The 25,990-nt window shown below is 35.1% G+C and overlaps 4 protein-coding genes across 4 annotated transcripts in view; 2 read left to right on the top strand and 2 right to left on the bottom strand.

Moving 5' to 3' along the window:
- The window catches only part of LOC144839541 (uncharacterized), a 78,144-nt gene that overhangs the window by 8,270 nt on the left and 43,884 nt on the right, over window positions 1-25,990 (bottom strand). The window lies entirely within an intron of this gene.
- LOC144839243 (uncharacterized) lies at window positions 45-24,299 on the top strand. Its single transcript, XM_078694558.1, has 21 exons — window positions 45-118; window positions 2,624-2,713; window positions 3,435-3,572; window positions 4,281-4,538; window positions 12,691-12,788; window positions 14,765-14,889; window positions 15,385-15,506; window positions 16,772-16,900; window positions 17,425-17,511; window positions 17,659-17,874; window positions 18,346-18,459; window positions 19,633-19,740; window positions 20,028-20,144; window positions 20,758-20,865; window positions 21,263-21,349; window positions 21,510-21,691; window positions 21,966-22,047; window positions 22,543-22,680; window positions 22,973-23,281; window positions 23,536-23,853; window positions 24,292-24,299. Exons 1-21 carry the CDS (start codon window positions 58-60, stop codon window positions 24,297-24,299), a joined length of 2,895 nt encoding a protein of 964 aa, XP_078550684.1. The 5' UTR covers window positions 45-57.
- On the bottom strand, window positions 6,213-10,826 carry LOC144841109 (uncharacterized). The gene has a single exon (XM_078697298.1). The coding sequence runs from the start codon at window positions 10,824-10,826 to the stop codon at window positions 6,213-6,215; it is 4,614 nt and encodes a 1,537-aa protein (XP_078553424.1).
- Window positions 23,547-25,990, top strand: part of LOC144839518 (uncharacterized) — a 16,906-nt gene continuing 14,462 nt past the window's right edge. Inside the window, exons 1-3 of the mRNA XM_078694917.1 lie at window positions 23,547-23,853; window positions 24,694-25,032; window positions 25,301-25,711. Of these exons, the coding sequence (XP_078551043.1) occupies window positions 24,768-25,032; window positions 25,301-25,711 (676 nt within the window). The 5' untranslated portion in view covers window positions 23,547-23,853; window positions 24,694-24,767. The remainder of the gene's footprint in view (window positions 23,854-24,693; window positions 25,033-25,300; window positions 25,712-25,990) is intronic.

Genomic DNA, 25,990 nt, shown 5'->3' with positions numbered 1-25,990 from the left:
TGGTAGTCTGGATTGGTTGTATTCAAAAATAACACTTAAATAGGAAAGTATGTAATAATGGGAGCGATTTCAGTTTTCAAGTTTTCAATCTGGATAATTTTTACAATCCTCTTTCAAGGTAAATTTCAATTTGTGTTTTTTCCGGAATTTTCATGTTTTCGTTTCGAGAAACTAAAATCAATCAGTCACTGTTAGGTTTATTCGCTTACCAACCTTGAGTCAGAGATAAACAACAAATCAAAAAGATCTGAAACACACTCAACTGACCATTTTTTTGTTTTGCAAATATTGAATTAATATATTAGGCCTATTGCATATGATTTTAATAAATTTAGGAATGTCCTTGTTACCATGATAGTTCGTATAAATTAGCGTTAGCATTTCTAAATGATCTGCATTCGCTAATAAAACGTGATAATCAAACTGACATTTGGCAAAAAGCGGTCGAACTCGGACAAGTTCAGTTCCTCGCCAATCCCGCCCCCCTATCCGTATTTCTCGTGTGCTTCGAAGCAATGTCAAGGTCAAATCGAGAACCGAAATCACGGCGTTAAAAAAAGTCACCCATCCCTACAATAGTTATGCTAAACTAAATAGTTCAAATAGAGACAAAGTGAGCGATATTGTTGTACCTTTTTATTGCATTTTGTATTGTAATATTTAAAGTACAATACTTTTATTAGTGAATACAACATTTTTAGCCACAAGTTTTTAAAACTATTTTTTTTATCTTTTGTGGTTCACCACCACCTTAAATGTATCTATTCAATGTGTTATTCATCAATTTCTAAAGATTTTCTACTTTTTTCTCAATGTTTTCTGTTTTTTCCCTCTTTAATAATATTAATAATATAGTTTTTAGTGCAACGCGACTCTATAGCTCACAATGTCGGTTGGTTGGTTGGTCGGTCGGTCGTCGGTTGGTCGGTCGGTAAACACTAACTTGAGCACGCGACTGCAGCCATGAATATGGCCTTGTTTATATCTAAACAAATAAATAAGACCAGTTTATTTTGTATATGCTATTTTGTAAATTGTAAATGAACAAATGTCAGAAAAGTGATTTACTGTAGGTTGCTTACTCGATCGTTTGTAGAATAGTATTTTGATAGGGTTTTCTAAAATGTACGGACAAGCCAAACCCAGTCGCTTGTCAGTAATCCCCGAACTGAGATACAGCCTAGAATAGTCAAAAAATCACGTTGACAAAAAAAAAACATTTTAATATTTTGATCGATTAAATCTAACCTTTATGTATTCTAGAATCATACTCTGTTGTTATTTTTCAACTAAAACAAGTAAAAAAATACATTTTGTAAGGCTATGTTTTGTAAGATCTGTCCCTGCCACAAATAAAAACCCAACATATTCCTTTAGGAACGGATGTCGGCGGTGAGGATTTTAAGATAGAGGCACCCGCATAGACAATAACCAATTATTCCATTACCGGATCGGGATTAAGAGAACCCAGCAGAAGATTTTGTCAAAACAATTACTTGGTTTCTGCAGTATCATGTCTCCGACAACAAGCCCATGTCACAGCATCTAACCCCCAAATATTAACTGTATCTTACCTTCTTATTGGCCCTAAATGGAATAAAGATTTCTATCAGACTCAATACTGCTGTTTAATAGTTTAATGCTGTTGGGATGACAAGGGTGTAGGCCTAAGTGGAATATTTAATTTAGGGTTAGGCATGCCGTATCACTCACTTTCCTGATGACAACAAATGCTCTTATTATGACAACATGTTGTTGTTGCTGTTGTTGTTGACATGCTAAATGCGGTTATTTAATCATTAAGGCGATAAATATTAGTTTTAATAATTATAAAAGATCATTAATCTTTATTATGCTTATTCTATTGTCCTTGTCCTTTGTGTAGTATCTCTCAACAATAAGGCCTACTTATTGTTAGATTTCACGGAACATCTTTGAAAAGGGATGGTTATGTGATAATATTAAATCTAATTTTCATAAGAATAGCTGTTAACTAGATTTTCCTTATCATTTTCTACATCCATATTTTAACATTTAAAATAATTGTATATTAAATAACAATTAATAGACAAGTTCCTTAATACTGATGACGAACGACGATACTGTATGCCACACTACGTATTTTTATATTTTTAATTTTATTTGATTTGTGAAAATATTATTTTCATTGAAGACAGTAACAATGTTCCTATTGCTAGAATGATTTTTTTCTAATTTCTTTTGGTGTTTTTTGTGAGAAAATGTATTTTATTAGTTATTGTCGGTATACGGGCCTGTCGCACAATTCTTTTTGTGAGTGTATACGTCTATTTCCACTAGGTATTGTATTCTGTACGATTCTTGGTTTCTTCTTTTTTTGTATGTGTGGTTTTATTTGTTTTCTATGGATATGTTATCCGCATTATTCTGACAATCCAATATAAAAAAAATGAATGATTTTGATTATATTTGTCGGTTTGCTTCACGATCAAATCATGGTTAAAATTGATTTTTTTTTTTAGTTTGTTATTATATTCTTTTCTTTTTAACATCTTGGACACCAATGTAAACTAAAACTATTCGTTTTCGTGTATAACGATCTTTTTATTCACATACCATGTTTTAAACGATGGTTTAATTTTAGCAAAAGCCCAAGAAAACATCACTACAAATGATTCGAACTTGCAGGACGACAACGTCGATGACACATTTTCGATGACAACTATGGAATATGGTAAGCATTAAACATAACAATTATTGCACGTAACTCTGAAAATAGCACATTTTTCATCCATTATTATGTTTTCATGAGGGACTCACTGACTATTGAATATTTCAATATAGTACTACAATAGGTCATAATACACACCGTTTCTATGATCTCATACAAATGATTGTTCATTATCACGGTATATTAACAACATTTTTTTGGGTGTGGGGGGGGGGGGAGGGGGGGGGGGGGTGTCGAAAGAGTGGGGGAGGACACTGAAAAGGAGAGTTACTAAAGACAAGCATTGATAAGGCTATTCTACAAGTTAAAACAAGTGGGGTGGGGGGACACTAAAAAGGATAGTTACTAAAGACAGAATGCATTGATAAGGCTATACTTTACAAACAAATAGCTATTGAGTTGTTTTTGGTTCTCTTTAAAAGAAAGAAAAAAAAGAAAATGTTTTTTTAATGTTCGCTTGTTTTATATTTATCGATGTAGGCCTACCTATTATTTCTAATATCTCTTGTGCAGAGATTTTTAAGGTTACTAAGAAACATAATATTTATGAAAGAAAACATTTATAGATTTTATATAAAAAAACTTAATAAGAATGGAAACTAAAAGAACAATTTAGATTGCAAAGAAAGTGTTTTTATCAAAAGAATTATGTATCAATTATGAGTGAACCTCACAAAAGACAAACAAAAAATAATTGTTGTATTAAACTACGTTTCGATTTCAGGAGTTACAATTCAAGAGGATACTGTGACAGAAAACTATACGTTGACTTCCGAGGAAATTACTACTGGTAGGGCTAAACCTACCGAAGATATGACTACCAGTAGGCCTATCATATCTACAACACTAAATGAATACCCAGGTACGAATTACTCTCAACTCATAATATTTTAGGCCTATCTATCACAAGTCTATCTGTTTTGTCTTATTTATATGGTGTTGGCTTTTTTTGTAATATCACGAACTTGTGTAAAAACAATCAATATTGATTGAACAAGTTGTATTGCACATCATTCTCGTGAATAAATAAAGTGTATTTCAAAAGTGTAAATTAATCATAAATTCAACCTTAAAATTAAACGAATACCGTACTCTTCCCGGGGAAAAAAAACAATTTCCCTTTGCCGTGAAAGGAATTAATGACAATAAATATGTTTTAACGCTACAGGGAACACTCTTATTAAAGGGGAACTCCGAGGGTCTCAACAATTTCCCATAATAGGAGTGCTTAACGTTAAAATTGACGAATACTCTTCCCTGAAAAAAAACCCCAATTTGAATTGTTGGCAAAGGAATACAAGATCTTACTCTTGCTGATGTCATGAATTTTTATTAAAACAACCGACAGCCCATGGTATTTTACCCAATTGTTTAATCTTTCTTTAAATTTCATTATTCTGCGTCTTATTAGCTTTGTTCTAATGATTTTTCGTGACGAGGGCCCATAATAATAACAACTTCCTAGCTACAAAACTCTGGTGTTTATTGAAGTCCATTCATGTTATTGAAGACTTCTTTATTCTGTTAATTAGGAAGAGAATCAGAAGTAATTTGCAATGTTTGTTTTCAGAATGTTACCATTTGGAAAATGCAGCCGATTACCGTGGCACGGTAAGTGTTACACCAAGTGGCAGAGCATGTCAGTACTGGACGTCACAGTCTCCTCACGAGCATGGGTATAGCGATCAAACGCATCCAAACACGGGCATAGGAGACCACAACTATTGTCGCAACCCAGAACCGGATGATCAAACTTGGTGTTATACAACCGATCCAGACGTTAGGTGGGAGTGGTGTGATGTTGGACAACCAAATATAAACTGTGCTAGTAAGTTGATTTTTGTTTATGATTAAATCAACCATAGTACAAGGTATTTAAAAAAAACGTCTACATAATTTTACATCTTTGACAGAATCAGAAAACAATTCACGCTATTCTTTCTGTACAAAGGAATACAGTATCGTGTTGTTTCTTGTAGTTCAATCTATTTGATCAATTATAGGTCTACATTTATGCTAACAAAAACACTCAATCAGCCTAAGATCCAACTTTGTATAGGTTTTAACATTCCTAATCCTAGTTTACATGAGTATGCATAATTTATTCCATTTGTACACTCTCTTATTGTCACACAGCCGCAATTACGGCTCTTTCGGACATGTAATTGCCGGTAACCAACGATGAACAACGGTAAATAGCCACAACTGTACACATATAAATGTAAAAAGTAAAATTTAATAATAATCTTTGACAACCAATTCTTTCTTTTATAATTCAAACCCCCCAAAAAAAACCCACAAAAAAAAACCCAACCAATTCTCAAACAATGATACAGTCTTCCTATTCCCCACACACTTTATGCAATTCCCCAAATTTCCCAATCCTTTCAAACAAAATATCAACAATCTTCTTATTTTTAAATAAATCCCCGAAACCCCCCTTTCAAATACAATAATATCACAAGATGAATAATTAAACAATAATAAATGTCCACAATATCGTTCCTTCTTGCCTTCTCTCCTACGCTGACACAAAGCAAATTAGAAAGATAAAAGTTAAAACGATTCTGCAAATAAACAACTCCCACGCCTCTGCTCCCGTTCTGCTTGTATTATCAATTATAATTCTTCCTATTTTCTGACATATAAATAAATCAAATATAAAGTTAAAATGTTTCTTGATGTCGTTCTGCACTGCAATCCGCTCCCCGACCAATTATTCCTTTCTCCTTTCCACGTAAAATAATATCAGTATCAATCCAGTTACTCTTCAATATTTCCAAACAATTCTTTACATGCAACAACTTCTGCTGTTTCCAACAGTTATTTCTTCCGTCAATTTACATTCACAATTTTAATTAATCCTCAGTAATCTCAACAATTAACAGTTCTACATTTAAGTACAGCCTTATAGTATTACTTCCAACTCACAATTTATTAATTTCATGTATATCACTTTATTTCCTTTCTGCTTCAGCTCTATATCACCATAATTATCTCCAACTCACAATTTATTAACTTCATGTATATCTCTTTATTTCTTTTCTGCTTCAGCTCTATATCACCATAATTCAATTACTTCTTCTCCTGTACGTCTTAGTTTCTCATATCAACATTCACCTATCCCTTTCTGGCTTAACATAACATAGCCCTCCTTCTCTGTCTCCTCTCAATTTCCATCCCCCTCAAAATTCCCTCAATTATCCACATATCACCACCTTATCCTTCTCCACCAATCAGCAACTCACACACTAACTTAACTCTTATACCTCTCCTCCAATCAGCAAACACCACACAATCCTTCTCTGCAACACAAAAACTCTGCTCCACTGGCTTCACACAATAGCTTCCTAAAACAAAAGAAAGGTTCAAATAGTGAAAACAAAAGGAAAAGTAAGAATGACTTGCAAAATATATACACAACTTTATGTCACTTGTGACATTTACTCCCCTCTAAAAGAATAATGTATCAACATTTTCTCCATACCGTGACGGGTCCTATTTACACTCGACTTAAATAATCAGCTCCTACATTTTCACTGCCTTTAATCGCCTCTATTCGGAACTTGTACGGTTGTAGAGCCAGGGCCCATCTCATAATTCGCCCATTGGACAATTTCGCTCTGTGCATAAACACAAGCGGCTGGTGATCAGTTTCCAACGTGAAGTTTCGTCCATATAAATAAGACTCAAATTTTCGTACACTCCATACAATGGCTAAGCATTCTTTTTCCATCACTGAATATGCTTTTTCTCGAGGAAGCAGTTTCTTGCTAGCGTACGCCACGGGAAACTTCACGTCACCATACTGCTGCATTAGAACCGCTCCCACTCCATATTCGGACGCATCTGTTCTCAAAATAAAATCTTTGTTTAAATTAGGAAGGCATAAAATTGGAGTACTGTTTAATTTTTCCTTAAGTTTAACAAACGCACTTTCCTGGGCCTTCTCCCAACATATTCGGTTAGGTTCCCGATTCTTCGTTTTGTCGGTTAATGGACAAGCAATCACAGAGTAATTAGGAATGAACTTTCTATAGTAGTTGGTCATCCCAAGGAATGACCGGAGTTGTTTCTTTGTTTCTGGTTGTTTGGCTGACAAGATACTTTGTATCTTCTCCACTCGAGGTTGAACATGTCCTTTCCCTACCACATGGCCAAGAAACTCGATTGTTTCATAACCAATGAAACATTTGCTTGGTCGAGCAGTTAGATTGGCCCTGCGGAGACGTCCAAACAATTCAGACAAACATTTCATATGTTGATCCCAAGAAGCTGTGTGAATTAGAATGTCATCAATATAATTAAGTGTATTATCCATTCCTTTGAGTAATTTTCTCATGATACGACTGAAAGTAGCCGGTGCATTGACTAAGCCGAACGGCATGACATTAAATTGAAACAAACCATCTGGTGTTAGAAAGGCTGTTAAAGGTTTTGACGCTTCATCCATGGGAACTTGCCAATACCCTTTACTTAAATCTATCTTAGTAAAATAATGATCATGGGCCAACTTTGTGAACAGTTCCTCTTGGTCCGGAATCGGTTCGGCGTCAAAAACTGTAACCTGATTAAGTTTTCGAAAGTCCACGCAGAATCGATTTGACCCATCCGGTTTCTTTACCAATACTATTGGAGAGGCAAACGGTGCCCCTGAAGGCTCCACTACACCCAGATTTAACATCATATTTACCTCATCCTTAATGGTACCTCGCAACGCATGTGGAAGTGGATAGGGCTTGGAACGGATTGTATCATCAGTTTCCAGCTTGATTTCATGCTGCCCAAGTGTAGTCTTACCCGGTAAATCCGTCAGTACATCTTTGTAGTTTCCGATAAGTCGGTGCACCTCATGCTTTAGTGTATCATCCAGGCTTTCGTTGATGTGGATGTCGGCTGTTGTTTCTTTTGCTAGTAGAGGGTGGAGCTGTAAAAGATTCTCATTAGATAGATGATAATTTTGGTTATTTGTAAATGTTTCATTAGGTTCGCATTCAATAACAGCGGTGCTAGCTAATTCAAGGATACCAGAAAGCTCGGATACCCCTAAGGCAGCACTAATGTCTGCGGTTCGCTCATAATACTTTTTCAAGAGATTGGCGTGAAATATTTTGAATTTCCCGTTAAGGTCAATTTGGTAGTCTAGATACCCAAATTTCTTTACAACCTTAAAAGGACCTTTCCATTGAAGCAATAGTTTGTTTTTGTCTGTGGGTAATAAAAGTAGTACCTTATCCCCAACCTCAAATTCCCGGGACTTACTCTTTTTGTCATAATATTGTTTGTACCTGACCTTAGATTTTTGTAGATTCTTCTGAGCCATCTGACAGGTTTCATGTAGTCGTTCCCGTAAATCCATAACGTACTGGTAGGTGGTTTTTGTTTCTGGTGTTTCGATTTCTTCGGTCCACAATTCCCTTAGGATGGACATGGGTCCTCGTACGGTACGGCCATATAACAGTTCAAAAGGAGAAAACCCTAAACTTTCCTGTGAAGATTCCCTAACCGCAAAAAGTAGTGGGTCAATGTAACGATCCCAATCAGAAGGCCTTTCTGCACACATACGTTTCAGCATTTGTTTGAGTGTTCCATTGAACCGTTCGACCAAACCATTACAAGCTGGGTGATATGGAGATGTCATTACCTGACGTATAGACAACAACTTACTAACTTGCCTCATGACTTCAGATGTAAATTGTGATCCCCTATCGGTAAGCATTTCTTTCGGGATACCAAGTCTAGAGAAAACACCAACCAAGGCCTCAGCAACCCGTTCAGCTTCAATATTTGGTAGAGGCACTGCCTCTGGATAACGAGTAGCAAAATCTATTATTGTGAGTATATAACGATTACGACCTTTAGACATGGGGAAAATGGGACCAACTATATCAACGGCAATCCGTTCAAACGGCACCTCGATCAAAGGCATGCTTCCTAGAGGCACTTTCGTAACTCTACCTTTTTGTACAGTTCTCTGACAAATGTCACAGGATCGACAATATCGAGTAATATCTGCAGTTACCCCAGGCCACCAAAATGTTGTCAACACTTTATCTGTCGTCTTTTTTACCCCTTGGTGTCCTCCTAATAAGGTTTCATGGGCTTGGCGCATTACCTGGCGTCGATAGTCAGCTGGCACTACTAGTTGGGTAAACTTATCCCCGTGTTCAATATTAGGAGAGGAAAATTGCCTATATAATAGGTCTTTATGATAAATAAACCTAGCCTCGGCTTGTTTGTTACTCACAGTTGTAGTTTGTTTCTCTGCAAGATCCTTGAATTTTGCAAGGCTGATATCTTGTTGCTGGGCGGTTTTCATAATTCCCGCTGTGATGATTTGCTTGTGTATTTCTGTAGTTTTAAGTGTTCTGAATGGTTTATCCATAGTGTTAGCTTGAGACCGGGTAACAACAGAACATCCTTGAAGATTTCGCTCTGTCCATGTGGGATCTGGATTTCCTGGTGCTCGTACTCCTGCAATATTACCTAATATCAAGTCATAAATAGGGTTATTCATACATAGTGCATACGTCTTTCCTGAAAAAAATGGAGTATTAACATGTATTAATGCAACCGGTAAGTTGCGGACCGTGCCATCAATCAGCACACAGGTTTTCTCCTTACCAGTAAGTTGTTCGGCTGATACAAGATCTTTCTTCACAACCACCCCACTACAGCCACTGTCACGAAGAACAGAGACGCAGCGTGACCCAACACAACCTGTATAACCGGGCATTTTACTAATTGAATTATTTAGAGCCGCTGTCATAATTGGAAGACAGTGCCCACATTGAAGAGTGACCTTATCACCATCATTATTGATACAACATTGATTTAAAGACTCTGACATTTTCGTAACCATACTGGCACCCACATCGGGAATTTCTTCTTTGGCTTTACATTCGTGTTGTTTTGTACATTTCTGGCAATCAGACTCTGTTTGTGGTGAAGTAGACAACCCAGCGCAACTGTTGGCGTCCTGTCTACAATTTCTGGCAATATGTCCTGTTTTTAAGCATCGGTAACATTTTGGAGGAGAGTTTGGCTTATGCATAGTTGAGGCTCTGCAATTTCTAGCTAAGTGACCTACACGATGACATATAAAACAAGTTGGACTACGGAAACTAGAAGGGCTTTGTGATGAGGATGTACTGGGAACATTATTAGAGGAGAGTTGAGGAGAATTTGGCTCTTTTTGTTTAAACTCTATTGGTTTACCAAATAATCCCCCACGAGCTTCCAAATATTGCTCCGCAATTTCAGCCATCGCTTGTATCGTTTTCGGTTGACGTTCCCTTAGGAACAGAGCTAGGTCCTTCCCACACCCATCGGTAAACTGCTCTCGCAGCAATAAATCTTTTAACCCCTGAAAGGTTTTTTCCCCCTCTGCTAGGTCAATCCACCTATCAAGATAATTGCTTATCCTCGCAGCAAATTGCGGGCCGCTTTCTCCGTATTCGGGCTTAGCTGTTCGTAACTTATGTCGAAATCCATCGGCGGTTAACTGAAACCGTTTTAGAAGAGCCAATTTCAACAGTTTGTAATCGTTAGCTTCAGCTGACGACAACCTGGAATAAACCTCGAGAGCCTTCCCAGTTAGTAGGGCACTTAAGTTAACCGGCCACTCAATTTCTTTCCACTCCTGACTAGTCGCATACCGTTCAAACCTTTTCAGATAGGCATCTAGGTCATCTGTTCGATCATGGAAAGGGGGTAATTTAGGTTTACTGGCCTTAACCCGTGACTCAGGATTGGGTAATACTCTACCACCCGGCCGTGCCCGATTCTTTTCTTGTTCTAATTGGATTTCTAACCTTCGCATTTCTATAAGATAGGCCTGAGTCTCAGCTTCTTTCGCCCTTTCGTTTTCTCTCTCTTTTTCTTCACTCGCTCTTTTTCTCTCTGCTTCGTCCCTCTCTAGTACCTCTCTTCTCTCTCTCTCTTCCTTGTCTCTGTTTCGCTCCATTTCTTCTCTCTCCCTGTTTCTCTCTTCTCTCTCTAGTGCTCTCTCTTCTCTCTCTCTGGCAGCTTCCTCTCTCTTTTCCACAAACTCTCTTAATTCCACTCCATCTAACCCCAACGCTTTTCCTGCGTCAACAATTTTAGTGAGATCCATTTCTTAAGGAAAAAAAAAATATATATATATATATATATAAGTATCCAATATAAGTATACAGTATGCCAATAATATGGCAAATAGACAATCCAAGAATCACGTACAATTGTTTCATCTACCAATGTTCACGCTAGGTTACAAAGTTTCCCGGACGAGCCCCCATAAATGTCACACAGCCGCAATTACGGCTCTTTCGGACATGTAATTGCCGGTAACCAACGATGAACAACGGTAAATAGCCACAACTGTACACATATAAATGTAAAAAGTAAAATTTAATAATAATCTTTGACAACCAATTCTTTCTTTTATAATTCAAACCCCCCAAAAAAAACCCACAAAAAAAACCCCAACCAATTCTCAAACAATGATACAGTCTTCCTATTCCCCACACACTTTATGCAATTCCCCAAATTTCCCAATCCTTTCAAACAAAATATCAACAATCTTCTTATTTTTAAATAAATCCCCGAAACCCCCCTTTCAAATACAATAATATCACAAGATGAATAATTAAACAATAATAAATGTCCACAATATCGTTCCTTCTTGCCTTCTCTCCTACGCTGACACAAAGCAAATTAGAAAGATAAAAGTTAAAACGATTCTGCAAATAAACAACTCCCACGCCTCTGCTCCCGTTCTGCTTGTATTATCAATTATAATTCTTCCTATTTTCTGACATATAAATAAATCAAATATAAAGTTAAAATGTTTCTTGATGTCGTTCTGCACTGCAATCCGCTCCCCGACCAATTATTCCTTTCTCCTTTCCACGTAAAATAATATCAGTATCAATCCAGTTACTCTTCAATATTTCCAAACAATTCTTTACATGCAACAACTTCTGCTGTTTCCAACAGTTATTTCTTCCGTCAATTTACATTCACAATTTTAATTAATCCTCAGTAATCTCAACAATTAACAGTTCTACATTTAAGTACAGCCTTATAGTATTACTTCCAACTCACAATTTATTAATTTCATGTATATCACTTTATTTCCTTTCTGCTTCAGCTCTATATCACCATAATTATCTCCAACTCACAATTTATTAACTTCATGTATATCTCTTTATTTCTTTTCTGCTTCAGCTCTATATCACCATAATTCAATTACTTCTTCTCCTGTACGTCTTAGTTTCTCATATCAACATTCACCTATCCCTTTCTGGCTTAACATAACATAGCCCTCCTTCTCTGTCTCCTCTCAATTTCCATCCCCCTCAAAATTCCCTCAATTATCCACATATCACCACCTTATCCTTCTCCACCAATCAGCAACTCACACACTAACTTAACTCTTATACCTCTCCTCCAATCAGCAAACACCACACAATCCTTCTCTGCAACACAAAAACTCTGCTCCACTGGCTTCACACAATAGCTTCCTAAAACAAAAGAAAGGTTCAAATAGTGAAAACAAAAGGAAAAGTAAGAATGACTTGCAAAATATATACACAACTTTATGTCACTTGTGACACTTATAATTAATGTTGACATCTATATTATAGTCATAACATTAATCAGCTTAAAGCTCTGTCCACACTATCAAACTAGTTTGACAAAAAATGTGTGATGTGTAAGTAATATTTATCAGTACAATTTATAAAACAGCATAAAATATGAATGAAAATAAATAGAATAATACAACAAATACTTCCAAAGGAGTCCCCGAAGATGTGCCAAAATATGGTAGTGATATGCTTAAATATGGTAGTGATATGCTTAAATATGGTAGTGATATGCTTAAATAGGGTAGTGATATGACATCATTATGTCCATATATGGGCACATCACATTTTTTTTTTTACATCAAGTTTGATAGTGTAGTGTAGTAGTATCAATACTCTATTTTCTTTCAGGCTGTAGTGAGACGTTTAATGGAACTGAGGGCCGAATTACGTCCCCCTATTATCCAGCAAATTACGGAAACGACCAACAATGTGAATGGACAATACATGTAAGTATATAACCTTTTTATGTATTTTAAATATTGTTTTTTTATTTAATATTTTTAAGAGCCTGTATTAAAAGGTTACACGCAATATGGCCATTGGCCACAAGCTGTAAAGCTCTGTCTACACTATCAAATTAGTTTGACAAAAAAGTGTGATGTGCCCAAATATGGTAGTGATATGCTTAGATATGATTGTGATATGACATCATCGTGTCCATATAGACCTATGGGCACATTACATTTTTTTGTCACATAAAGTGTTGTAGTGGCTTAAAGGGGGATTCTGGGTTTAAAATTGCTTTTAAATATCGTTTATTTATTAAATAAAAAATATTATAACAATATAGACATGTCAGAATGAAGAAGTAATAACGAGAAATTAAAAAAATTAAATTTCATATACATTTTAGGGTAAATTCATGGAAAGTCTGTTTTTCAGCAGCTTAGGGAAGCTCATTAATATTCATGAGATATTCACAAAATCACGTCATCAGTGGATTCCAAACTCGCGACGTCATGTACGAGTGTGTTTGTCAACTAAATTTACATCCCTCTCCCCTGTCAAACGACAACCACCCGATCATTGTGAAATACATTTTTTGTAGATTTTCTAAGCTAGGCCTAAAGTGTAATAATAACAGTAGTAGCATATATTTATTTGACATTTAATGAAATACAAAATTTAGTACAGATTATATATAGATTGTATACAGTTATACTATTTTTATACCTCGAATAGTACAGATCGTATTATCGGCTTCAAGTACTAGGCTAGGCCTAGCCTAGTATTATTTTTTGTCATGGGTGAGAGCCATTCTGACTAGGGATTCCATGCCACGATGGCTACCCTACGTTTTACATTGGGGCCCATCATGGGCCTAGCTAGCCTACTAGTACTACTAAACGATTGGCCCATAAATAACAAAACTCAGTGGATCCAAACCCATCCTATCAACCAAACTCCTAAACAATCTAAACCTAAAACGTTCTACAAAATCGGCTGTAAATATTGAGGCAAAACAAGGTCCGATCGCCGTCCGCACGTACGTATGCCTATGGTGTCCCGATCGTCTAAGTAGGCCTAAAAAATAGGCCTAGTTTACTCTCCAAAAAAGCGGATACTGCATCAAGCAAGTAGACCAGGTAGTAGGAAGGAGACCTGGCCGATCCGGCCCAGTTAAAACCCTATGCAAATTGATACTACCAGGCCTTTTACTATAGGCTACACTTGTTAAAATTAGCAATACTTATGTTTACAAATATTCCAACTCTCTCATTCGAGCTATATTATCTATACCATTCCGGTAGGTCGAGTCGACCTTCAATCAAATACTGTACATCGTTCATGTTGTGATTATAGACGGGGTATACTCGACCCGACCAGTTTGGTATTGTATACTGTATCTGCTTATCACGTGACGATGCCAGGCATGGACAGAGAGAGCACGTGTATCGTCGTCTCGCTCTCCTCGCTCAGGAATGTATACGTTACGCTTCATTGATTTTGAAGGCTTTCCCTAAGTCAGTGCGAAAATCGGCAAACGTAAAGTGCAAACATATCTAAGTTTTCACTGTTTTGATAAATTTTCATAGAAAATTGACTTCATAAATGGGAAGACCGACTAAAATTACATCAGATAAGTATAATTTCACAAAAGTAATTGATATTGTTAATGATAACGAGTCGTCGGAAGATTGACCATTTCACGAATTTCCTATTCTGTAACACAGTGTCATATCGCCGTAGCTGCACTTGTAATCTGGCCTCATTTCACAGCCTTCGTTCTGCTTCACTGGGCGCTTATATAAATTGAAACTTTTACCGTTCAAGAGACAAACAAACAATATATATATATATTTTACATTTTTTACTATTCATTTTAAACCCGGAACCCCCCTTTAACGTTGCTATATTGGTTTTTTAAATAAAAGTATATAATAGATCACCTAATAGATGCTGTTATTATTTTGACCAATAGGTGCCAGATGAGTATGTTGTACAGATAGCCTTTGTATTTTTTGACGTTGAGTTTAACGACCGTTGTAGATATGATTATCTTGACGTTTATACAGAGGGGGTTAACGACAAACAATACGATTATAGGTAAATAACATGAATCATGTGTTACGTCATTTCTACAAATTGTTATTTAATGCCTAGTCTGGGTTCCAGATTGGAATTTTGACTTATATGATTGGTAAAAAGACAAATATTTTGGCACATATGGCGTTTCATACGTATACTACTTTTTGGAAGAAACAAAATCGAAAGGTCGACTGATGGACTAACATAAAAAAGACATTAAATACAGACTTGGGGCAAGGGTAATTACTGCCGTAAAAATATAGTTACTGAAATTTCGATATTTTAAATTGAATACTGTTCGATGGTTTTGAATAAATATGCTGCTATCTCCAGCTATTTATTATTGATTTAACAGTTAATAAAAACCGTGAAACATAGATATATAGGCCTTCTGCAGCAGTAGGAAAATGTGTATACGTATAAACTCTCTCATATTTTTTAGCAAATGTAAAAACAATTCGTTTAATTTTATGGATTAATATATAGTCATAATCAGTTTTTCTCATCTTGTAGGTTCTGTGGTAATACTGTCTGGCCAGTAATTTCAGAAGGGTCTTCACTTGTATTAATTTTTACATCTGACAATATTTACAATAACAAAGGTTTCGATATTAGATGGAAAGCTATCAAATTGGGTAATTTTGTTTTAATCATCTATTTAAAATAATCCTACAGCGGTGGAATTAGATCATGTGTATGGGTATGATGGAGTTCAAACAGAGAATGGCAACCAATGTGAAAGAACGAGAAAAGAAAAATGTCTTCTTTTAAAATTTTAAAAAACTTTTAAATTATTTCATACGCATTCGCCAATTACAGGATGGGTAAACTATTGTAATAATTTAAGTTATTGTTCTTAAAACCAAGTATCATATGAGGCTTATGGAGTGGAGTTGAAAGAGTCGTGAGGTACAACCCTGGCACTAGGTCAGTACCTTGGGATTTGAAAACAAGCACATTAACCACCAAGCTACAGCTCCATGACAATGGAGAACATTGAATTTGTACTTTTCACATGCATGGACCTACACATATAATTTGTATTGCCTAATAACAACTTTTTGCCAAGTAACGATGTCTTACTAGATACACACAGTAAACACATACCCATATCCAGGGAATCTCTTTAATTGGACCCTTTGCCGTGAAAAGAATGAATGACAATAAATATGGGAACAACCTTATTAAATAATTCCATAATAGGAATGCTACTGTATCGTTAAATTCAGCAATACACGTTTAGACTTCATAAAGCTCTGTCTACACTATCAAACTTTAATGTGACAAAAAATGTGATATATGACACGGTGAGACAGAGCTTTAGGGACAGTACACAATCTTACTTTATAACCACACACGATGTCCACAATTCTTCGTAATACAGTGGTGAAATCATACCTATTATATTTCATTACCAGCATCGATTTTTTTTAATGGGAAGCATAGGTATATTTTTACGACTCTTTTGATGAATATCAATATCTAATACTATACAGTCAAATGCATACATAATTGTAAAGTAGTCTCTGATTATTATTATTAACGATATAATTAAAACACCGCGTGTAATGGCAATTATACACACAGCAGCAAAGCGCTAACCATTAGTTAAGTGTTCTGTAATAATTATGCCTGCGATTGTGTAGTGATTATTTTGAAACAGCCGAATATTGACACACAATTGTTAAGTAAACTATCATTATATTTAACAATGAAGAGCAACGAAATGTCTGATGTATGACACAGTGTAAACGTTACGTACACAATCGCCTAAGTACAATTTGTTTCTATTTGCACGGGTTTGCGCGTTTGCTCTTTCATCGTGCCAATAGCCGTCATTATGCGTAACTGCTTAGAAACCGTGAAATTATCCCTATTTTCACTTAATTTTCTTATTTAGGACTACTTTCCAAGTTCAAGCCAACGAAACAAAGTAGTGCTTATGCTGATGCACATCCGTATGGCTCGGAGTTGGCGGTTGATGGACATTATAGCTCGAGATTTGAAGACGGTTTCTGTTGTCACACAGGCAAGATAGTCTTTAGCAGCAATCAATTTTCATATAAAAACATGAATGTTTGAATCTAGGAGGCAGGGCCGTAGCCAGAAGCGCTCGCCTAGTCTGAAATTTTGAATTTTCACCACCCACCCCAATTTCCCAGTACAGATCGTCATATTTTTATATCAACAATTAAATTTAAAGCACCTTTGCCTCCTCGTCTGTTTTTAACTCCTCGCTACGGCCTTGTCTAGGTCCTACAAACTGTTGGTGAGATATTGGCACTGTAACCTACATCATATTTAGCATTATTAATGATATACAGTACTGTATATATAATGATAATAATGGTTTGAACATTTTTCCCTAAGGTGGAAATGCTTATCTCATTTTGTTCAATTTTACTGCTAAAGGTATAGACCTACATTTTGTGATCGATTGATTAATATTGCATGCTGAAGAAGAACATAATTTGATCCGACAAGTTCATAGTGTTTTTCACCAAATACATTTAGTATAATTATTACTAATACAGTACATTATTTTATATATAGATAAAGATTTTGAACCATGGTGGAGGGTTGATTTGGAGAAAGCGTACGCCATCCGATTTGTAGATATTATTAATCGCGATTCCTTAAGTAAGAATTTATACAATATTATGTATACGTTACATTAAAAAATGATATTAATTCACCAGATTAAAGACTACCATATACCCATTTCCTCCTGCATCACATATGAAATCTTTGTTGAGTTTCTTTTAACGACTTTTCTTGTGCTTTTAGCTCATCGTCTAGTTAATACTGAAGTCCATATCGGTATGAATCCAAATCCCTTCAACGTGAATCCACAATGCGGCGCGGCATTTACGAACGCCGTGGCGGCAAACATGTACATCAGAGTAGAGTGCGGCGAATTATTACACGGCCGTTATGTGTCCATTTATATTGCTGGCGTATCTCAATACCTAACGTTATGCGAGGTGCAAGTATACGGGTTAGGTAACGTAAGCTCTCTTTTTTGTTTAAAGTTTACCTTTGTTAATATAGCGGAAATGGTGTTTGATGATTTAGGCAATAGATGACGTAAATGAAGAAATAATGAATTGCAACGCGCATTTAATAAATACTGTAATTACCAAACGGATGCAGTTAATATTAATAATTTAATGACTAGAACAATATTACAAGTGAATAGTATGAATTTTAATAATGGTATAATGCTTAAAGGCCAGATGCGGGCAAAACATTTCTATTGATCATACATTCCAATAATTATCGATCTATAGTTTCCTCTATGCTTCATAATTTTGAAGTTTTTTGTTGTTGTTGAAAATAAGCACTTTCTTATCAGTGGAGCGATAGTTCAAATTACACAGTAAAATCTCTATTCTTTTGTACACAAATGTTGTAAGTAAACAATGCATCTTCACCACTTTTCTTTCAATATTGATATGCATTTTTAATAATTAGATATTGACAATTTTCCAAGTGGAACTGAGGATAATGAATGTAGTTTCTCACCAGGACCTTGTGATGATCCATCAATGAATTGCACGATCCCTAATGCTGATTGGCCATCGTGTCGTGAGTATATATTTTAGTCTTATTGACTTGTGCAAGTTAGATTATATTAAATTGAAATCCTCCTCTATTTCTATTTTACATATTTCATTTATGATATAAATTATGCGTGTCATGTCCTACTTCGTTAGACATCGCCATATAATTTAATTATGTTGTTGTTGCATGCACTAAAAATTCAATACATTAAATTAAAGCCTAGCTACTGCATGACGCAAGCAAATTTATAACCAACATGTCAATAAAAACAAATGCTGGTCATTGTAATTGTATAAACTTCCCCAATGTTTTCTTATGTTCTTTCTTCTTTTTTGGGGGTATGTATATTAGTTAACTTTTAATTGTTTTATTCTATTTTGTATTATCCTTCACGTGTTTACACACTGAATACCACCCCGCCCAACACACACCCGCACACATTAAATTTGATATTTTATTTCCATTCTATATCTGATTTCTGAAATAAATAATAAAATAATATTGCAGTATCCATATCAGTCTAAACATAGATAAAATACGTTAAGAACTTTACAGGCGTCATACGATAGCTTGATTTGAACTCGAGTTTAATTTGTAGGCCTACATAGTAACTTTTTTATTTTAGGTTTTGTTTATTGGTTATACTGTATATATTGTACAGTTTAAGTATTATCTATTTCCATACAGATTTAATTAATTAGTTTACATTTTGTTTTGATGTTATGTAGTAATATTTAGATTGTGGCTAATGTTATTTTTAATTAATTTTGTCTGTAAAAAGGATGTACCATTAACTGATAAATGTGTGCCACCGATATAAAGGTGATTCCATTGAATAAATTAAATAAACTCATGAAATTTATCTCTTGAAATTAACAGAGTTTTTGGTGCGTTATGATATGAATAATATATATAATATGATATGAACAATAATCCGTCTATTATTGTTATTTAGTTTATAGTTTGAGGGGTTTTTGAAATTGCTTTTTAACAACTAGGTCTATAATTTCTTGTTCAATTGAATACATATTCGATATTTTATTGTCCATATAGTTTATAATTATTGTGAATTTTTCAATGTTATAGCTATTTGTTGTCATAAAGAAATATTGATTTTTAGGCATTTTGACACTCACGTCTCTATATACCGTAAAGAAATGTATACTGTTTTTTTCTTAATCTATTCTATGTTATTAGAGTGTGACGAAACTATGTTCAAATGCAATAATGGTCGCTGTGTTCCAATGGCGTACCGATGTAATATGTACGACAATTGTGGCGACTCAACTGATGAATATTCATGCGGTATTTTTTTAATTTTATTTCAATAATTGTTTGTTTATTTATTTGTATTAATTGCTGCAATTATGAATATTGTCGTATTGACCTACTCTATCGAAAATGTAGTCAAACAAGTGATGTAAATGATTTAGTTGAGTGATTTTTCCAAATATGGTAGTAATATGACATGTCCATAATGGGCACATCGCATTGTTTTTGTCACATAAAGTTTGATAGTGTAGACAGAGCTTTATCCTAAAAATTCCTTGTCTGTGTCAAAACGATATGCTCATAATGTAACCTTATTTCAGAGTGTGAAATGGACTCATCCGTCTGTTTGGAATCAAATGGCACAAGATGTATTGGATCACGGTTTGTCTGTGATGGATTCGATAATTGTGAAGATTCCTCTGACGAGCATTCCTGTAGTAAGTCTTTTCCACCAGGGTACATCTACTCTTGAATCTGATGTTTTCCTCAATATTAAGTATTAAGTTAAAAGTATGGCTAAAACGCAGTATGGCTCTATATGAACTGATTTGAACCGTGTGTTATTGATCGTGTGATGGTTCGTCTTCTTGGTAAAGTAGGCCTAAGACGTCTACAGTTTGAAACTCTGATGTGATGTCCACCTGAAAAGATCATTCTTAACAAATTTTGTGTTGAATATTCTATTTTAATGTCACCTAATAGTTATCCAATTAGACAAAAAAATTGGATCGGCAAAAAATGTATTTACCTAAGAAACTGTAATTTAAAGCAAAAAAATAGTCAAATTGGCTGCCAGCCAATGGGTTTTTGGTTGAATTTAACCATTTATTTTGTCATTTTATAAGTGAAAACATTAATTTTTTCTGGGTTTTTTTTCTACGGAAGTGATTAATTTTATTAAATCTACAAAATAATACAAGTCAAAGTCTGATTTTATTAACCTTTATTTTTCATGTTTTTGTGGGATAATACATCAAGTGTTAATGTTGATCTAATCTTACTTTCATAGTAATATTATTCATTAAATATAATATCCCAATAATTGTATAGCTTGTGGCAAAGACGATTTTGTGTGTAGCGATGGAAGATGTTTAGCCTCCAGTAAAGTTTGTAATAACTTACCAGAATGTCAAGACGGAGAAGATGAAGCAAATTGCGGTAACAATTCTTTGTTTCTATTTTTATTATTTCATTAATTCATCATAAACACGTCAACAAAACACAAGCCTACCGACATCATAGTGACAACAACAAAATAAATGGTTCAGTTCTTTTTAAAATAACCATAATGATGTATATTATAGATGATTAATATAACATAAAGGCCAACTCAGATAAAATAGTGCTAAAGTTTCCTTTTGTTAGTATATACGTTCAAAAAGACTTTTTAGGATGTGCTACATTTGCTCTTTCGTATCGTACAATCTAAAAGTACCTTTCCTCTAGAACATCCCAACCGAGGAAAAAAATTCCATCTTGTATCATTTAAGTAATTTTTGGTTTGCTTCAAAAGTGTGTGCAGTGCAGTACTTGAAAATTGGTATTATTTATTTAGTGACTTGTGACGGCGCTCCAGTTCCGTTTTCGCAGCTCTGCGACGGTAAATACGACTGCACAGACAGAGAGGACGAGCTTAACTGTGGTAAGCAATTGAAGTAGTTTAAGTCTAGAACACATTTTTACACAGTGTTAGTAAAGTATATTTGAACAATATTACTACTGTTTTTAGGAATACATAATAGATCGATATCAAAAGGCAACAAGATGGCTGCGTCTAACACGTGATTTACCTTGTCTTGTAGCATATTGTCCAAATGATTATGAACAATTTAAAGGAAGTTGTTACCACTTTAAACTTGACGTGGGCTTATCGTTCACCGACGCGCAGGATTACTGCAGTGGTAAAGGTGGCTATTTGGTGGTCATTGATTCTGAAGAAGAAAATGTATATATTACACAATCTATGGTGGATCTTACTGATAAGGTAATTTAAACGCTCAGTAATCGATTGTACTAACGTACGTATGTTGACGTCACAGGCCCGTTCTGACTTAGTTCTTTACCCTGGTAAACTTTACCCGCGATAACTGCGGCCATGAAACCAACGTGCCCGGGTAAATAACTAAACATGAACAGGCCCTACCAAAGGTATTTGAAAATAGGCCTATAGGTTAATGTATAAACTTCCTGTATATAAAGGGCTTTGAAATAAAATAATAAATTCAAAGTTAACTATGTTCCTTGAATTTAAATTACAGACATATGTTTGGATTGGAATTAACGATGTAGAAGAGGAAGGTATTTGGGTACCTGAAGCTCCTATGTTTACATCGTACACAAGTAAGTTACTATCGGTTTATAAATAAACTTATTACTATGTTTAAGAAAACATTGGTAATCCATCCTAGTCTCTATTTATATTTATTTTATTTATTTATTTATTCAATTTCTGCAATATTTTCATTTCATATACAATACAAAGAAAAAGACAAACGAAATATAAAGGCAAGGAAATACCAAACAGGTGCTAAACACCTATGCTAATTGTGGTCAACCCAGAACAGAGCACAGAAATAAACAAAATAATTACATTCGACAATTAAAGCATCTACAAGAAAGCGACCAACTACAAACAATTTCAACATCAAAATTATTTTAAAAATAAGAGTGATAATGAGATAATTTAATTGTCTTATATAAGTTTTATAATTGGGAGACCAGACAGTAGAGCAGTATTTATTATGTCAATATAAAACTAATCAACATGAATGAATACATGTTTATTACCTAACGTACTTACTTACACTAGAATTACTGAGTTTGTTTTACATTTAGATTGGAATCCAGGACAACCAGACAATTATGTAAATTACGATGGAGAACACTGTGCCCACCTTCAAGTTGCGAATGGTAGAGGTGGGTGGAACGACATACCGTGTTCGTTTAACTACATGGGAACCGTTTGCGAGTTCCGTAAGTAAAAAAAAATCAATAATAATTATATTTATTCTTTATACTTGTATTCAATAATCAATATATTCATTTAAATCTCTTTAGCTATCATCCTGCATGTTACAATGTCAAAGTGCATTTGTACATCTAAAGCTTTGTCTACACTATCAAACTAGTTTCACAAAAAAGTGTGATGTACCCTAATATGGTATGGATATGCCCAAATATGGTAGTAATATGACATCGTGTCCATATATCACACAAAGTTTCATAGTGTAGACAGAGCTTAACAATATTTTCTAATTGTTAATAGAACCTGTTAGGTTAGTTGGAGGGGACTCCTTGATTGAAGGCTTTGTTGAAATATACAATGCTGGAAGCTGGGGAACAATTTGCAGTAAGGATTGGAGCAGTGTCGAAGCAGACGTCGTCTGCAATCAGCTGAATCTACCGTATAGTGATCCTCTAAAATGCTGTGATGCCAAAGTTCAACATAACACAGGAAGGCACTACGACCAGGTGTCTTGCACTGGAGAGGAGTCTTCTCTCAGTTACTGCAGTTCTAAAGTTGAGAAAGGAAATTGTCCAAATGATCTAGACGTCTGGGTTAAATGTTCAAACGGTATGTCTAGAAACATTTTGTCCATGTATAGTGACGTTGATTAACACCACAACTTGTATGCATGGTTAACTATAACCCTATAACCCCCTATTAAGGGGACGCCTTCAGGACCCAAATAATTTCCCTCAGAATAAAGTTCCGCAGTGTTACGTCACCTCATTATTTCCACGGGAACGTGTATCCGTAATAAAAAATGTCCCTGTGTCGCTATAATAAGAATGAGTTTTACTTTTAATTGCGTGTCATTTCACCAGATGGAGTTCGTTTAGTTGGCGGTTCGACAGTAACTGAAGGATTTGTGGAAGTATTTAAGTACGGTGAATGGGGCTCAATATGTGATGCCTACCCTACAGAGTTCGAAGCCAATTTGATCTGCAAGGGCCTAGGCTATAGCCATGCTTCGAACTATACAAACACCGCTTCAGCGAGTTCTGCTGGCACTGGGAAACCTATTAATATTGCTAATCCAGATTGTGTCGGTACCGAAGCGTCTATATTTGATTGCGATTATTCGATTAATGATGACGTGTCGTGTCTTCATGATCAAGACATTTTTGTATTTTGTAGTACAGGTATGTAGTAGTAAAGTTTGGCTCCCAATAGTACGCAACGCAAGGACCTAGACGCAACGCAAGCGAGTTGACCAATTAAAAGCGACAGATATCAATAAGAGAATAATCAATCGCTTGTGATTGGTCAAATCCCTTACGTTGCGTAGACGTTGTTGTGTTGCCTCTAATGGAAACCACACATTAGATATTCATATACGTTTTTATTGTGAAATTCGGGATTGTTTTACATAGACTTAAGTTTCCTACTAATATAAACTGTCAATCATAATAATTCTGGCCTAACAAGTAATAACATAATAAGGTACTTAAGTATAGCTACTTCAAATAATTGGGCAAAAAGTGATGTATGGATAGAATCAATTACTTATTGAAGTGAAATGGAATTGAGGATTACATGGGAAATTAACTGTTAGAGTAGATTGTGTATTATTATTGTAGAACGGTAATTTATAGTTGAATTGACCTTGATTTTCTACGTGTCTATAATGTTTCACTATCATCTACCTTATGAATATTGCTTTTATTAATTTTGATAATTACAATTAATCACTGTAAGAGTAGAGAACCTTGACTATATTGTATGATGTTTACTCCTTTGAGAGGAAAGCAAAAGATAATTTATTAAGAAATGGAAAAAAAAACGAAAAAAAATGATATTTTCAATTTGACTATTTTGTTTTTCGGGTAAATAATTTTTTTTTTCGATCCAATTTTAGATCAAAGTGAATAACTATTATGTGAAAATGGCATATTCAGCAAAAAAAAACAAACAACATATATTTAAAATGTAGATATAGTCGTGAAGTATTTTCCAAATGTTTGTTTGTATTAATATTATAGAATGTACTGAAGAAATAGTTGTGGAAACTAAAAATCTGTCCTTTTCTGATCGGGTAATTTATGCTGACGTCATAATGGAGCCTTGCACTAAACTTGAATGGAACATACAGGGAGAAGATAATTATGTTGATTTGAAAATCACTGAAGCGAATACGGAAGGAGGTGATAAACACCAATGCACCAGCTATCTTCTTATCAAAGAAAATAACTCTGAGATCGGACCAATTTGCAATGACGTCATCCCATTTGTGAGATCCGTATCCAATAACGTTTCGATAACTTTAAGCGCGGGATACAAACGACAGTATCTTCACTTGTTAGTTACCTATATGCCAACTGGTAAGTATAGTTTGTCTGTGCTTGGTTATAATTGGGCTAGGGTCTATTATATGTTTAGTCACACCGAGTCTCTATCCTGGTCAGAGGTTAGCATGTACTCTTCCATCTAGGCCTGGTTGTAAAGTAATGCTTAAAGAGTAAATATTCTGATTTTGAGAAACAAGTCGTTGCCTTTTTACTGTTTGTAATTTTAAAGCAATAAAAAACCTATATTAAAGATTTAAATCCCTATGTTATGAAAGAATTAAATTAGATTTCATTTTCGCAGACTTACCTGGCTGCTACGCAACGACATATGGATCTCGGTTCGATTGTTTGCACCCGTCCGCCATCTTAGCGACATCTAATTACCCCGGAGACTACTCACCCGGCAGCCGTTACACTTGGTACATTAAAATTCCATCAACGTCGAACTTTATTCGGCTTACCTTTATAGATTTCGATATACCAAGCGACGAGTTATGTCAGTCCGATAACCTAATTATATACAATGGTGATATCACTGATGAAGACAACATTGGAAAGTTTTGTAACTATGAACGGCCGCCGAACGATGTTTTAAGTAGTCGCAACATAATAACGTTGGTGTTTTCCTCGGACGGATCTGGAAGTGGTCGTGGATTCCAGGCGAAATACACTTCAGAATCCGTTACGACCATTGGCGCCAATTTTAACTCCAGTAAGTGACATACTGCTTGAAGCTAAACGACCAACCAAATTGAGGTAGACCTAGATATTTGGATAGACTGTACTATAAGTTCAAATGTTCTGTTTGAGAGCAAAGATGCCGACCCCAGGGTGGTTTTCAAGACAATTTCGGTCATTGGTACCTTATATTTTATAGATCCGTGCTATGGTATAATTATGTATAACGAACAAACATACAAACACTCTCTATATGCCTAATAACTTTGAACAATTTATAACTGTGGTCATATTTTTAAACATTATATTTATA

Source organism: Antedon bifida, chromosome 4, assembly GCF_963402885.1.
Source record: "Antedon bifida chromosome 4, ecAntBifi1.1, whole genome shotgun sequence".
NCBI lineage: Eukaryota > Metazoa > Echinodermata > Crinoidea > Comatulida > Antedonidae > Antedon > Antedon bifida.
The sequence above is the reverse complement of the archived record's forward strand: the minus strand, read 5'-3'. Positions and strand labels throughout refer to the sequence as shown.